Source organism: Fundulus heteroclitus, chromosome 6 (genome assembly GCF_011125445.2).
Source record: "Fundulus heteroclitus isolate FHET01 chromosome 6, MU-UCD_Fhet_4.1, whole genome shotgun sequence".
NCBI classification, from domain to species: domain Eukaryota; kingdom Metazoa; phylum Chordata; class Actinopteri; order Cyprinodontiformes; family Fundulidae; genus Fundulus; species Fundulus heteroclitus.
Genome location: NC_046366.1, coordinates 19,104,813 through 19,121,150, shown reverse-complemented (window position 1 = coordinate 19,121,150; position 16,338 = coordinate 19,104,813). Strand labels below are relative to the sequence as shown.

General features: G+C 40.9%; 1 protein-coding gene across 10 annotated transcripts in view; it reads left to right on the top strand.

Annotated features, from left to right (window-relative positions):
* The window catches only part of LOC105934788 (adhesion G protein-coupled receptor L2), a 146,116-nt gene that overhangs the window by 126,750 nt on the left and 3,028 nt on the right, over positions 1 to 16,338 (top strand). For 6 of the 10 annotated variants that reach the window (XM_036138251.1, XM_036138252.1, XM_036138253.1 and 3 more), the window contains 4 exons: positions 871 to 1,039; positions 3,514 to 3,642; positions 6,247 to 6,343; positions 8,624 to 8,749. In XM_036138251.1, coding sequence (XP_035994144.1) covers positions 871 to 1,039; positions 3,514 to 3,642; positions 6,247 to 6,343; positions 8,624 to 8,749 — 521 coding nt within the window. Of the gene's footprint in view, positions 1 to 870; positions 1,040 to 3,513; positions 3,643 to 6,246; positions 6,344 to 8,623; positions 8,750 to 14,946; positions 14,986 to 16,338 lie in introns of all 10 variants that reach the window. The other 4 variants (XM_036138258.1, XM_036138257.1, XM_036138259.1 and 1 more) reach the window with 2 other exon arrangements.

Here is a 16,338-nt window from a genome sequence, read left to right as displayed (position 1 = left end):
AATAAGAAATATGGTGGTGGGGGTGCGGAGTTGGGGTCTTCCATCTCCGTGCTTCCAGTGGGCTGCTTTGGGTTGATAAAACAACAAATCCCAGACCGTTCCCTGCGCTCGGAGCCTTGTTCAACAATATGTTTGACGGCATGCCAGCATATGTTATGTGGGCGTTTGATTTTTAGGCAGCAACTCAGATTTGGGTCCAAACCAACAAAAAGAGAGGGGGAAAAAATGAACAAGAAAACATTTTAATTGGCTTTCGTGCTTGTTTTAGCTCACATAAATGACACATTTGTGGATGCTGCGTTTTGCGCGACTATAACAAGCAGTCAAAACTCATTAGCTGTCATTAATTAAGGGCCACCGCTGCGTGGTATAGGGTTTCTGTGTTGTATATTGGAACTTGTTAAAAAGTTGTGACTTTTTTTTTGCTTTCCTGGACCAAAAACAAACGTACATCCCAGCAGAAGAAGCACAAACAAGTGGACAACATATCTAATAAGGCATGATTATTATTCTGTGATTTCCTTTCTAGTGACATGTTGAAGGCCTATTTCTCCCCTCATCTCCAGGCTCCCTAGGTCTATCTCAGTTTTGGGGGGAGGGGGAGGACTCCACTTTTTTCTTTTTTTTTTTTTGCCTTTTTTTTGTCACTGATACTATTCAGTCATCTTGTATCCTTTAGGCTTTTCTCAAAAAGCATAAATAAATGTATTTCTGTCCATGCCAGAAACCTGTCACAATTTATGCAGCATGTCCTACAGAGGAAAAGAAAACTAGACATATGTTTTTCAAAGGGCAATTCAGAAGTGTTGAAACACTGCACCGTTTTCCCCTTTTCAGTTGTTCATCATCACTCTTCCTCCTCTTTTTCAGGTCGTGGGTGTTGGGAGCGTTTGCTCTGCTCTGTCTTCTGGGTCTCACGTGGTCCTTCGGCTTGTTCTTCCTCAACGAGTCCTCCATGGTGATGGCTTACCTCTTCACCATATTCAACACTCTGCAAGGGATGTTCATCTTCATCTTTCACTGTCTACTTCAGAAAAAAGTGAGGAACTCTTTATCATCTGTAAAGCTACTATATTTTGGCTGTACACATTGTAAAAGTATTGATATACCTCGGCCCTTTACACATTTTTGATATGTACCAATTAAAAAGTCAGCGTGCTCAATGGGATTTTATAGACTTTTAAGTGTGAAGAGAAAGTACTCCATATTTAATTTAAAAGACAATCACACCAATTAAGTTATTTCCTGCCTGTTTTACACTGATACCCCTAACTAAAATCCATTGTAACCAGTTCCTTTGTTCACGAGTCAGATAGGATCGATAGTATCGGTTTTCAAGTTTTCCCACAGATTCTCAACTGGATTTATTTGTAGCCTTTGACTGGGCCGTTGTGAGTAAATGAGCTTGCTTTTATCTGTGGGAGAGCAACTCCTAAGCTTGATGACGCCGCCACCAGAATCAGTGTACGCACTATTAAGATCACAAAGAAGCGTTTTGAATGCACACAGTTCACGCTCATGCTGTGCAAACCAACATAAAATGGATTAGAGCTGCACGATGTTAGGAAAAGTTCCGATATGCGATAATATTGGTAAGTGCTGAGCTAACGACATAGCTTGCGATAAAACAAATAAATGATTAAAGCGGTGTCTTTCTGCTTTAGGATCATGGCAAACATTGATCCAAGATAATGAGTAGTCTATTCAGTAAACATTTCCATCTGAAACACCAAATTTTAATGAATGTTGTCTCTCTCCAACTTGTGATGTTTTGGCAATGCTACAATTTAGCTGTATTTTCTTATTTACCTTCCCAAACTTTTTTATGTTACATTTAGCAACAAAAGTCACCAAACATATAAGGGGCGCTAAGAGCCTGGATTAGCTAACACTTATTGCCCTCCAGGCGGTTCTTTGCGACATGCATTTTGCGATCCGTGATACTGCGATAAATTTGCAGTATATTGTGCAGCCCTAAAAATGGAGCCCATTTGGTAGAGTCTCACAGCAGCAGATGCCTATTCCTTTGATATGACAGAGGAGAGGTGTCATTGCAATATTTACTACTGTTAACGCTATCACAGTAATATTGCTTGTGAGGTGTTAGTTTTCTCCCACTCATAGCATGTCCATAAAAGTTCAATTTTGGTCTCTTCTGACCAGAGTAGGTTTTTTCTACAGTCGCTGTGTCCCCTACTATGGAGGGCTGATTCTGATCAAAAATAAATATAGAAATAAATACATCCATGCCCTACATGACAAAACTGAAAATCTGTCTTCTTTTGGCTTTACTTCAACAATGTTTTTTTTTTCCTTGACAGATTTGTGGACTAATGTTAGTGATGTCAATAGATTCTCCCATCTGAGCTGTGGAACTCTGCAGGTCCTCCTGCGTATCCATTGGCCTCCTGGCTGCTTTTCTGAATAATTGACGTCCCTGTCATGTTGCACTGGATTTTATTTAGGGCTATAAGACTAAAGAATACAGATCCGTGCCACACCATGGCAGGGTTTTATTAGTAAAAAGAGAGAAAAAAGCTCTACTTTGTGCTGATCTTTTACATAAAATCCTAATAAGATACATTTAGGGTTTAAAAGAAGTATGAATATTGTTTTGTATATATTTACCTTGTTAATGCTCTTTAAATATCTAAAACAGGGGTCACCAACCTTTTAGAAACTTTAAGCTACTTCATTGCTACTGTGTCATACGAAGGGCAACCTGTACTGACCTTTGAGTCAGAGCTGACCTTATCTTTGTGTAATATAAGCATGTTTTTAATGCTTTTAAATCGATGTAAATACAGGTATGGTTAAAAATGAAGATCAGCTGAATAAAATAGCATCTTAAATGAAGCTAACTAAAAGGTTTTGCTATTTTTTGAACAGGCTTGAAGGCATTGCATGAGGTCCTGGGGGCTTTAACTGGTACCAATGGATTTCTTTATATTTACTGCTGCTAGAATTTACTTCCCTTAAAATTATTTTAGAAACATAAGGGAAATAATGAAATAATTAAACTATGAACTAATATGTTAATGCAAAAAAAAAAAAAAAAAAAAATTCCAATTGCTTGCCAGCTGGTTATTGTTATTGCAGTGTTTGTTCTATACAGATTTAGTATCTGAGAATTTAAAGCAAAGCGTACAAATGAATAAATTATTAGATTTTCTTTCCATCTTGTCTTGAATTTCATTCAGCTTAAACCCAACCCTTCCCCAGAGTTAAGTAGATATGTGGATCACTTGGACTTTTCTGAATCCTCGAAATAAATAATTTTCCCACTTGCCTTGCAAAACAAATATTTGAGAACTGCATACATTTTTTTAGCATGTACTGGTTTTCTTGCATCCCAGTTCTTGCAGATTTGGCATTTTAAACGGCTGCCGGCTGGCCTGCCCGTACGCTGATAAAGATTTTTTCGGATTTGCACCTCTCCCTGAGGAGAGGGGGGATGTGTCAAACTCTGTGTCCGTGTGTTCAGTTTGTCCTAATCTTTTTGCTGCTCTGCAGGTCCGGAAGGAGTACAGCAAATGTTTCCATCAGTCCCAGTGTTGCGGCGCTCTGCCTTCTGAGAGTTCCCACAGCTCGGCCAAGGCAGCCACGTCTCGATCCACGGCCCGCTACTCGTCCGCTACACAGGTACGGCTGCGGGAATCAAGCAAAAGTTTAAGCTTTGAAAAACGCTGTGAAGAGGTTTTCAGGAATAAAACAGTTTTTTTTTTACATTTTTATTTCTCTGAAGAATAAGGCTTGTAATATTGCTACATTTTTGGGTCAACAAATCCTACTGAAAGGTTTAAACTAATAGTCAGTTAACCTGCAAGTAATTTAGCCGTTTTCCTTTCATGTAAAGTCAGTTCAAACCAGGGGCCCCTTTCACAAAGAATCCTGAGACAAGAAGTGGCTCTCAGTGATGTCATTTTTCTTATAATTTGAGGTAAGATAAAAAGCTATTCACTCTAACGTCTTTAAAAGTCTTCATGAGGTGAGGCGCTTTTACGATCAGAGTCTGGCTGAAGGAAATGCCTCTCAGTGAGATAACGAGTGAAAGATTTACACGCTTTCAGAAAGCAGCCGCAGTCGTCTGTCAGCACAGTTGTCAAAACCATGATGTGAGTAAATATATCCGCGAACAAATTACAACCGCGACTTATATGACGCCGTGAAGACATGTCAGGCGTTCTATTTTATTACATAAGTCAGATCAAGCAAGAAATACATATAAGTCAGACTTGGATAGATAAGTATGGCCATTTGTCATTTTTAGGCTTCGTATTGTTATGTTTCATTATGAGAACAACTATGAAAACAACACGGAGCTCAATTTTCATTTCTCCTGTTTAATTGATGGGATGTAGCTCATATTCAGCATAGGAAAACCTCCATGTTTTCCTTTTTCATTTTCATAAAAAAAATGATTGGTAACATTTAGATAGTTAAGCTAGTTTAAAAAAACAAAAAAACATTGATCCAGAGTGAAGCTCCCTTTAACTGGAACCTGTATTAAAGCTGTAAAAAAAAAAAAAAAAAAAAGCCTTTTGTTCTCCTCTGTTCAGCTCCCACTAAAGGCTTGATCTTGTGTCTGGTGAACCATTTCCGTGTCGATTTGTCCAGATGTCATTGTTATATTTCAGTGGGTACCTTGCATTCTAACAAGGATCCCAGAGGTTTTTTTTTTTGGCAAGAAACAGACCCACGGCATTAGAGATCTCCCACCATGTATTCCGATGGGCATTAGGCACTTTTCTGAAAATGTTGCTTTTCACACAAGACCTAGCTGGGGTGTTTGTCGCCGAAGACATCAATCTCGGTCTCGTCTGAGCAAAGCACACGAGTTTCAGTTTCAGTGTCTGTCGAGTTTAGCAAGCGTCACGCCACACATTCACTTTTGTGATTGTGGGACAATGAAAGACCTTTTTCTTTTTCGTCATCCCTCCCAGACAGCCATTTGACGATGTAGATGTACTAACGGTTCGCCCCACTGGTTCTTTAATGAAATAATAGCCCTTAAAATCAAAGTACGCAGAATCCCATCTCTGGATTCACAACGCACAGAAACTTGAATCAGATGGGCTCCAGCCGCAGAGGATGTCTCTTGTCAGCTGAAAGCCAGAAACTGAGACTATTGGGAGAATGAAGTGGGACCTCTTGGGCCTCTTATGCCGCTTTTCCACTTGTATCAACTCAGAGCAGTTCGCCATGTCACGCAAAGGATTGTGGGATTTGTTATAGCTCCTTAGCGCCTAAACTAAAGAAGCTGAGAAAGCATTCAGGCTCCATTTCCTACCTCCTGCCCCCATTGAGATTTTATCGAATTGTAACGGAAAAAAGAATAAAACCGTGCTAAACTTGCCCGACCCGTGCCGTCCTGCATAGATTAGGCACTAATAGAAAAGAGAAGCGTTTCCCCCTCTCTGACCATCCTCCTCACTCTGCACAGTGGCAACAAAAACACGAGTCCTTGCCCACTCTTATTTTCTTTTGTCACACTTCTAGTTGTTTAAAATATTTTAATAATTGCTCTAACTCCAGTTATGAGTAACCCAACCCTACCTTAAACCCCTGCTTTAAGGTAGGGTTGGGTTACAAACCAGCATGCTAAACATCTCAATCCATTATCAGGCGGGTAGATATTTTGTTATTGACTGCCAAATGTTTGTAAGGGTACTGGTGTGTGTGTACTAGAGTTTCTTCCCTAACATTAATGAACCCGACACGCAGCAGAACATGTTGTTAAGGTCTGGCAATTCTGCCTGATTTCATCAACCCTAATGTAGTATTTTAACATTATTTTTTTTAATCATTATTATTGTTTCCTGAAAAGTACCCACTATGAACACAAAACATTTGCACCCCGTGGGAGAGAATTGCTGCTCATTCCACTTATGATATCTGCTCCAAAGACTTTGTTAGGTCTCTCTCAGGGAGCACCGGTGGGGATTTGATGGCTGCTTCTGCTCTCTGCTTCTGCTGCGAGTAAAAGAGAGCAGCTCAGAGTCAAATTACAAGCCGTAAGATTTGCAGCGGCTCCAATTTTAGGGAGCAGTCGAATCAATAGCATGTTGTGGAGCTTTGTGATACACAAACATGTCATCAGCCACTGTGTCAATTAGATCCTGATTTATAGAGGGTATGGTCTGAATCACAAAACCACGCAGCCACTCAGGCCTGGGGACCAGAAGCCTTGAAACATAACAGCGCCATGTTGAGTGCTAATCAGCGGCTGCTTTTTTCTCGACGCAGAGCCGCATCAGGCGGATGTGGAACGACACTGTGAGAAAGCAGTCGGAGTCCTCCTTCATCTCGGGCGACATAAACAGCACCTCGACGCTCAACCAGGGTAAGCAACCGCTGCCTCCGTCATCACCAGACGAGACACGAGCTCTGCTCTCTTTGTGATGAAGCTCCGAATTAACAGTAAACACTTCAATGGATGCAGCCTGCATTGCTCCGTGCTGACTGAGGAGAGAGGGAGATAAGGCCTGATTTCATGCCGCTCTTCTCCAAACGAACAATCAGATGCATTAAATGCTCCAGGCTTTGCAGCAATTTATCCCGTGATATTTTGCAGGGCCTTCCGAAATGCTTCATATCCCTAGAACCTTTTTTTACGCCTTGTCACGTTGCAACCAGAAGTGTGTGTACATTAATGCAGTTTTATGTGATGGATCAACAAAAAGTCGTGCATAATTGTGAAAGGGAAGGAAAATGATACGTGGATTTCAAAAGATTTCACACCTCACTGCAAAAACAGAACTAAAAATAAGTAATATTTTCTTAAAATTAGTGTATCTGTCCTTGATTTGAGCTGGTAAACAAGATGATCGGCCAATGGAATTCAGATTTTTGCACTTAAAATAGGAACAACTCATCTCCATCATCTTACATCAAGTGCAGTATATCTAATTATCTTGTTTTAGGGGTCAAAATACTCATTCCATTGGCAGATCATCTTATTTAACTACTCAAATCTAGGTCAAAAACACTCATGTTAAGAACATTTTACTTATTTTTAGGTCTGTTTTTGCAGTGCTGAAACTCTGGAAAAGTGTGGCATGCATTTGTTTTCAGCCCCCTTTACTGTTTTATCTGTAAAATTCATGTAGATTGTCTTTAGAAGTCATCTAGTTTGTAAACAGGCTTTACGTATAGATGTTTTAGCCTTTTAGCTTTGTTGGAGAATTTTTGTGAGCAAGGAACCATAATGAAGACCAAGGAACACATGACAGGGATAAGGATGGGTTTAAGGCAGGGGCTCCCAAAGAAGCAGCTAAAAGGCCCATGGTAACCCTGGAAGAGCTTCAGAAGTCCACTGACATTAGTTCTTTAGGCCAGAGAAGTAGCAAGACAAAAGCCACTTAAGAAGGAAAGACGGATGAAGACGTCATTTTTGCCACAAGCCAAAAAAGAGGGCACAGTCAGTCTCTGTTAGAAGGTGCTATTGACAGATGAGTCCAAAACGTAACTTTCTGGCCTTAACGCAAAACTCTGTGGTAGAAAACTAGCACTGCTTATCAGCCTTAGCGCACTATCCCCAGTGTGAAACATTTTAGTGGCAGCATCATAATGTGGAGTCACAGATAGTCTAGAGCTGATAGGATGATGGATGAGTCTAATGCAGTCTCTAAATATAAAACGCTAGTTGAGACATCCCCCCCAAAAGACTTACGGCTGTAACTGCAGCTGTGTTTTTCACTCAGGGAGTCCTATTCAGATGCATGCTTTACTTTTCTGACGTTTTTCTTTTGTAAATCACTTAATATTGTTCAAGTTTGGTCTGTCACATAGAATGGTTGCAGTAGGACAAAATGTAAAAGAGTAGGCAAAGCGTTTGTAAAGCACTGTAGTAAGGTTTAATATGTCATGGATCAGGACTAAAGAAAGTGCCATCCCAGGGTGACTTTTAAGGTAGAATAAGAGGACGGAGAGGAGCAAAATCTAGTGGAGGTCAGAGCAGGTTTTGGGCGCTATCCCAACATCATGAAGCCAAGGGTCTGGACGCTGCCAATAGAGATTTGGCTTTAGATCAGCAGTGGGAAAAAAAAAATAAAAAATCCCTGCCAATGCAGAGTTCGTCAGTGATGCATCCAAATAAATTCGGACGTGTTATTACATTCTCAAGAGCTTATACAAGCGGGCGGCCGGCTGATGAGGATACTGTGGCGTTCGAGCCAGGCCGCGCGGATATGTTTCGTCTGCTGTCTCGACTGGACGACTTTGTTTGGATGAATCTGTCTCGCGTAAACACTGCAGCTGATTGTGTTGCCAGGCTTCGGTCAACACTTGTCACGGTAACGTTGTTTGTCAGTTACCTCGGCGGGCTTTTTTTTTTTTTTGAGGAATCGCACGCTTCGACCGGCGTTTCCGCCGCCGCTTTGTCCTGCGTGCAGGAGGCGGACGACGGAGCAGGGGTCGTAAATCTTCTGCGGCATGAGGTTCCGGACAGGAATATCAGCGTTTGTTTATGTGGAAAGCTGCCCGATGCCTTGCTGGAAAAAAAAAAAAAAAAAAAAACCCGCAGAACCTGCAACCTTGAGCTCACTTCCTCTACTGTTTTTCACCTCCTAATTTTTTCTCCCCCCCCCCCTTTTTTTTCTGTCTCTTCTTCCTGTTATTGCAGGGATGACTGGCAACTACCTCCTAACTAACCCCCTCCTCCGAACCCACGACACTAACCCCTATAACAACCTCCTGGCTGAAACGGTGGTGTGCAACACCCCCTCTCCGCCGGCCTTTCACTCCCCAGGTGCACATCCGTCACCCCTGCCTCCCCACCTTTTTCTCCTTCTTTGTCTGGCACAGATTTGTGGCTGTTTTAAAGCACACATGCGGCATTTTGAGAAGCGTTCCCCTTTTTGGAAAAGGAGAGACCGATTGCATCCGTTCATGACTAGTCTGTTGAATCCACAGCCAGTGCTTTATTTTATTTATTTTTTTAAGCGTGAAAGGGTGAAAACCTGGCTCTGGTTTCAAAGTACACCTACCAGCACTTCCGAGTCTAAATAATTAACATGCTTTATCCTATTTGTGTAAAAACAACAGGATGTTAGGGTTTAACAGCGAGCTGGAACATCAGGCGAAGCCGCCTCAATAACAAAATCAGCCTATCAGGACCTTAAAAGGGCTCTTAATTAACACTTTATATCTCATTTGTTTAAGCCATTGGAAAACAACAATTTGCCATTTTAAGGTCGGTTATCTGCCAGTCTTGGAGCAGAGCTGTTCCCAAGCAACCAAGAGAGAGAGAGAGAGAGAGAGAGAAAGAGAGAAAGAAAATTAACAGTCTTTGCCAAGAAATATTTCAGCAGGAAGTTGTCTTTTTTTATACATAGCACATACTTGTGCAATTAATAAATGATCCTGATATCAAGTGTTAATTAGGGAGCTCTAGAGGTGGCCGCAGCTGGGTTGTGTTGCCTGGTTAACAGCCGTTATTCTTTCCTGCTATTTTAGTCAAAGCTGCTCCTGGCTGCAGCCTCGCTTTAAACAGCCGAATCTTGAGAGTGATGTCACTTTTCTCGTCTGTCTCCCTGCCAGAAAGCAAATCCTTCTCAAAATGCCAAACTGTTCAATGAAGTATGTTCGTTTTTTTTTCTTTCTTTCTTTTCTTTTTCTATGTGAAAACTCTGGAGACTGAGACTGGGACATGGCATAGCTGAAAATGTTCAGACTAATTACGCTGACTTTATCTTTTGTCCTTCATGACTCACATCTTCCGAGTGTTTTATTTGCTATCGTTTTAGTGTTTCCCTTTTCAAAATGGAGTTCAGCGCCAGAGTTTTCTCTCTTATCAGGTCTACTTAAAAGTCATGTGGGAATTCCTTTCTGGTAAATACAGCTGCAGCACATTGGTCCAGATTATCTAGATCGCTTTTCACCCTGCAAGAAATATCCAAGGCTTCTAGACTGTGTGGAAAAGGAGGGGGTTAGATTAGAGTAGAATCATTTGCCCACCATTCAGTTTCCATCCATCCGTCCATCCATCCATCCATCCATCCATCCATCCATCCATCCATCCATCCATCCATCCATCCATCCATCCATCCATCCATCCATCCATCCATCCACCCAGTTGGTTCATAGAGCGATAGATCTATCCAACTATTAGTTTGTTCAACCATCCATTCCCAAATACAACCATTCATTTGTCATCCATTCATCACACATGATCCATCTTTTATCCATTTGTTTCCATCGGTCCATTCATCTGTTGCTCTTCACCAGTCCATCTATCATCCATCCATCCATCCATCCATCCATCCATCCATCCATCCATCCACTGATTTGTCTATCATCCATCCATCCATCCATCCATCCATCCAACCATCCTTTCATTTGTCATCCATTCATCACACATGATCAATCTTTTATCCATTTGTTTCCATTGGTCCATTCATCTGTTGCTCTTCACCAGTCCATCCATCCATCTATCATCCATCCATCCATCCATCCATCCATCTATCATCCATCCATCTATCCATCCACCCTCCTTACAGTTTCCATATGTAAAGCTTGATCACTGTAGAAATATCAGCAATAAAGTCACTGTGAATGTTCTGTGCTTAAAAGCAAACCAGTCAAACATTGAAAATTTAACCCTGGAAAATTATGGAAATTTTAAGCATGTATACTTCAGTATCATCACGCGGCGACAACCTATCGAAATCTCCACATTTACTGAAGATAAGCCTGATTTGAAACAGCGCTGTTTATTGTGACCTACTTCCTCTCTTCCAGAGTGAAAGAAGTCCAATCAAAGGAGGAAAAAAAAAAAAACAGAAGCTCATGACGCAATGCGGGCAGAGTTACAGGCCTCTGTTATTTCAGAGGCAACCAATGATAAAAGAGAATACACCAGGCAGCGGAATGGCAAAAGTGTGTATGGAGCGGCTGTGCCGATTAACCTGCTCCAGTCTCTGTTGTTTTGTGCTGCGAGCTGGCTTGCAGCACAATGCGAGCACTTCATGCTCAGAAGTAATGAAGCAGGGCTTGGATCAAACAGCTGCTGAACCCCTGAAAACCAGATGCATTTTTTGGATTGAATTTGTTTATTTATTTCAAAATTGATTTAATTTAGTTTTTATTGAGGTGAGTTCGTCTCCAGCCAAGCAGCTCAGGTGCATAACTTAGCTCCTGTTTATTACCCCTAAAATGTTTACTTGCCTAATCAGTGTAGAATAATTGCGTTTTAACTTCAGCGCACTGGAGACAGATAAAAAGAGGGAATATTTAATTAGCAGGTAACTCTCAATGTGAGCGTAATTCCTTGCTTTTACACACTCTTTTTTTTTTTTTTTACCTCTCTCCTCCTGAGGCTAACTGCTGTTGTTGTGTTCAAACACAGGCAGAACAGAAGAAATAGTTCACATACTTAAAGACGGCAAGAAAAAAAATCTAGGATTTAACATATGGAAAATAACTCTAAGGGAGCTGCAGCAGCGCGACACGCAAATGTCAAAACCTGGTGTGAAGATCACCAGCCAAAAATAAAATACGCATAGAGGGAAACTGTCAAGCTCAACACAGGCATCCTCTAAGTTTGCCTGCAATAGTCATTACACTTAGCTCCTGGAAAAGGATGAGCCTGTCCTCTATTATAGGTGTATTAATACAAAGTAATATTCTGCAGATGTTCCTCTGATGCAGTGAAAACTGGAAAGAGGGAGCATATTGAATGGATCTCCGCTGGAACGTTTCCCAGAGTGCAGCTGTTGCCATGTCCAGTTGAATTCTGTTCACATCGTTCCCCCCCACCCCCCAGCCCATCTTCCCGGTAGACAATACCTGTCTGCGGAAAAAAAATAAAAATAAATAAATAAATAAATAAAAATACAGCCTGCATGCATAAATAAATGCAAATTTAGATGCAAAGCCTATCCAGATACACGGTTGATAATCCCGCTCCCAGCACCGCTACCTGGAATTGCCTTTTACTCTCTTCACTTGTTCTTTTTTATTCCCTCTGGCTCTAGAATTGTTTTTTATCTGTTACGTAGTTCTTCGATGTGCTGGTTTAAATTCCAGCACTTACAGCTTCTTCATTTGTTTGCCAGCAATAACAAAAAAAAAAAAAAAAAAAGAAAATAGCACTCCAAATAAACTATCCTGGACCCAAACCACTAACTAAATTACCAACAAAATAGGTTGCAACTAATTCACTGTCCTCATAATTCCTTCTTTTAATTCCTTTTTGATGAGCTGCTTTGGATAAGAAGTAGAGAGATGGCAAGCAACCTTAGCCGAATCCCCCTCCCACCCCACCAACCCTTTTCGTACGACCCTTTCTAATGCCGCCCTGGGCAACTTCCTATGTTGCTCATATCAAAAACTGCTACTGATGGCAGCTGATCTAGAGTGGAACGTTTCAGAAACTGCCCATGGTTAAATTGTGCTATGCCCAATGAATAGTGCATAAAATAGTACATAAAATTTGCAGACACCCCCTCAAGCGACAACTTAAAATAAGAGTAGTTTAACCTGAAAGCGATGGATACAATTTGAGATCCTGGGCAAGCTCCCATTAATAATCCTCTTGGTCTTTGCTCCCTGTGCTTCTTTTTTTATATGCTTTCTGTAAAAAGGTTTTGCTGTTTTTGACCTATTTTCTGTTATTTTCATCAATTTTCTGATGAGCTCATTTGAACCCCCAGCACTGACACTTTCTCCTTTTGTTCGCCTGCAGCAGTGAAAACCAGACGCTGCAATCACATTAAATCCTTCTAAAACCAAACTCGGCCCTTCCACTTTAATCTTTAAAACTGGCACTGCAGTTTAGGCACAGGCTGTGCAGAATCAGAGTAATTTGTTGGACGTTTGTATGTGTGCTATGGTGTTCGTATAAAAGAGGAACAACGTCTGTTCCATCTAGAAAGCCTTTGCTGATTATATATTTTTTTGTTTTTTGTTTTTTTTTTAAATACAGGGCCCATTAGAAGTTTACATACACTTACCATCAACTTTAATATTCATTATGGGCTCTTGGTAATGCATTTGAAGCATTCTTTTTTCTAATGCCTTGATGACAAATAACTTCAGTGAGTTTTGAAAATAATATGAATTTATTGTGGTGTTTTTTTTTTTCTTCCACAATCCACGCAGGATATGCATAGAGACTCAAATATATTGATGCACCTCCACCTAAATTTAGTTAAATGTCCACTTTTGCGGTCTTCAGCAAGCTTGTGGCAAAAGCTGTTGGTTGAATATTTGACTGCTGTTGTTTTCAGTATGGTAAAGCACATTTAAACTGGTTGGTTTTCTTGCTGCTTTCTGGAAAGCGCTTTTAAGCCTACAGTAGAACTCAGATTTTCACGGGTTGCAATATAGATTCTCCCAGAAGACTGTTAGCATGCTTTATCTAATCCAAAACCATTTTCCTGTTTAAACACCCAGTCTTGTCTACCAGTTTTTAGTTTTGGGATGAAGAATCTGTGAGTAGTCCTCCTTTATATTTAGCCAAAGTTCAAGTACCACAGTCAGTTACAATAAACAAAAAAAACTATGCCACTATGCGTGACAGTGGGTACAGCGTTCTGAAACTAGAAATCCCCACCTTGCCCTCTACAAACATTATTCTTGTCACTGAGGCCAAATACATCAATCTCTGTCTCTGACCGTAAAAACCTTTCCTAATCTGGCTTGTAGATGTCAATTTTAGAACAGATGCTTCTTCCCTGGTCAGCGCAGTCTAAGTCCACCTAGCAGGCACATCTGCAACAAGGGAAGGCGTAACCTAAAGAAAACATTTGATTGGATGAGCATGTTACAATAAGCTTATCTTTATGTTAAATTTTACCACAGTTCTCGGAACTATATGTACTGCCAAAAGTAAGGAAAAAGAGGGAAGACGGGGCCAACTGAACAGACCAATCAATGTTTGTGCATACAAAGCGCCTTTCTGACGTCCTGCTCAGCTTTCAGCTCTTTTCCAGTCCAGCTGATGTGAAACTAACTCTACAGAGGAAAATAACTCTGGTACTCCAGCAGCTTCCCGTTTATAACAGGTCTGAGGTGATCCCTGGCTTGTTCTTCAACACCTTGTTTCTTTCATCAGAGATAAGAGTTCAGGTCAGATGATGGAAACTTTGTTTATAGCTGGGTCTTCCATTGGGTCAGCGACCTCGAACTTACATCAGAACTGATTTTGGAATGGATAAAACAGACAGATTAATTTTAGGGCTCTGGAAGGGTTCCCAAACTCAACCCTGTTGAAAATGTACAAGCTGATGCTTAACCGGCTCTGTGCCAGAAAACTAACCAATTTAAATTAACTCTTCCGACTCTGCTAAGAACAGTTGTCAGACCTCCCATCAGAATTACACCAGAAGCTTGCTCCTGGCCGCAAACGGTGTGTGGTTTCTCTGCAACTTCGTAAGGGACAGTAGTATATTACATTAGAATATTTGAGCTTGTATATGTAATTGTGAATCTGTGTGAATAACATATGTTCCACTGTAAATTTAAACCTCTGCACTCCTTGTTTTAAAAATTCCCTGAAGTTGTTTTTTCTATATTCATTCCCCTCAAAAAAACCAACAACAATGTTTTAATTGCATCATTAAAAGCCCCAGAATGAATATTAAACCCACGCCAATGATAAGTGTATGTAACGTTCTGACAGTGACTGTATATGCTTGCTGCTTAATCCTTTCACCTGCAAAATCTTGGATTCAGTTGTTTGGTCTTTGGCTATGAGCCGTCAATCTGGTAAACAAATACATTTATTTTCCATTCAGCGTAGGCACCTCTGAATAAAAAAATATTGGTGGTGCATTTGAAGGACACAGCTGAATCCAGGCTGAATGTTACAAGCTTCCACTTTTGTCTTATTTCACTAATTTTGTTATTTCTGCTGCAATTGAAAAAGCATCTTTTTTCCTTTTCTTTTTCTTTTCTTTTTTTTTCTTTTCTTTTTTTTTTTTTTTTGTTTTGTTTGCAAATCAGCTGTTCTTAGGCCAGATAGCCTGAGCAGACACACTTGATGTGAGTGGTGGCAAAGTGATACATTGCACGGTGCCTGTGTTTCATGGTGTGTGGGGGCCTGCTGCCGTTCTCATGGGGCCCCTGGTGCAAAGAGGTGGCTGGCCATCTGTGTTTGACATTACACTTTAGTCTCGCCTTCTTTTACCAGGTGGAATGTTTTATTCATCGTGGATGACACATTTTCTCATGTGCTCGTTTTCAACTACTTGGGTTATGCGCATCACCTATTGCCGTTTCTGTTCCTGTGTTGTTACCTGGTCTTGAGGTTCTTTGATGTAATATTGTCGTTGTTTCTATTTTTAAGTTTGAAGTCATCCTTTGGTCTCATGCTTCCAATATTGTTCAGGATAATATCTTATATTGGCCCTATGAAGCGTCTGCGATAATGAGGACGAGCATGGTGGGAAGCTAATTGGGTTCTTCTTTGAATTTCATGTTGTTGCACTTACATGAAATTAAAGTCAAACCTCAGATCAAAAAAGCAAACGTCTAAAGTGTCCTGAGCAGTATCAACTGAAGTGCCTCGCAAACGTATCAGGACCCCTCGAACCTCTTCACGATTTTTCACGTTTTAGCTGTACATTTCAATGGATTTGTTGGGATTTTATGTGCTAGACCAACACAAAGTAGCTCATAACTGTGTGAAGTTCAAGAAAATTAAACATACTTTTCTTTTGTTCAAAAAAATCTGTAAAGCGTTTTTTCTTTTTTTATTCGGCTCCCTTTTCCCTGATTTTGCTAAATAGAATTGAGTGCAAACAAGCGCGTGTAACCGATCTGTTAATACATCAGAGATTTGTCAGAGAGTTTTAGTGAACAAACAGCATCATGAAGAGCAGGGAACACATCAGAAAGGTCAAAGATAAAGCTGTAGAGAAGTTTCAAGCAGGATTACGTCGTGAAGCAATATCTCAAGCTGCGGACAGCTCACGGAGCGATGTTCAAGCTATCAGGTGAAAACGGAGAGTCTGGCTCTACTGCCAAACGTTGCTGGACGCTGGCCGTCCATCTAAACTGACCGGCCCGAGCAGGGAGAGCGTTAATCAGCCAGGAGCCCGGTGGTAACCATGGAGAAGCTGCAGAGATTACCAGCTCTGGTAGAGAATCTGTGAACAAAAAAAAAGTATTCTTTGTACATTCTGCAAACCTGACTTTTGTGGGAGTGTGACAAGAGAAAAAAAAAACGTTACCTTAGAAAACCAATTTGCATTTGCCGCAGCAAAAATGCTGAAGATGGTGCCCTGGTCGGAGGAAACCGGAATTCAACTTTGGGATCTGCATGCATAACTCGATGATTGGCAGAAAACCGACGGCGCACATCGCCCCTGAACACACCGTTACCACAGTGAAACA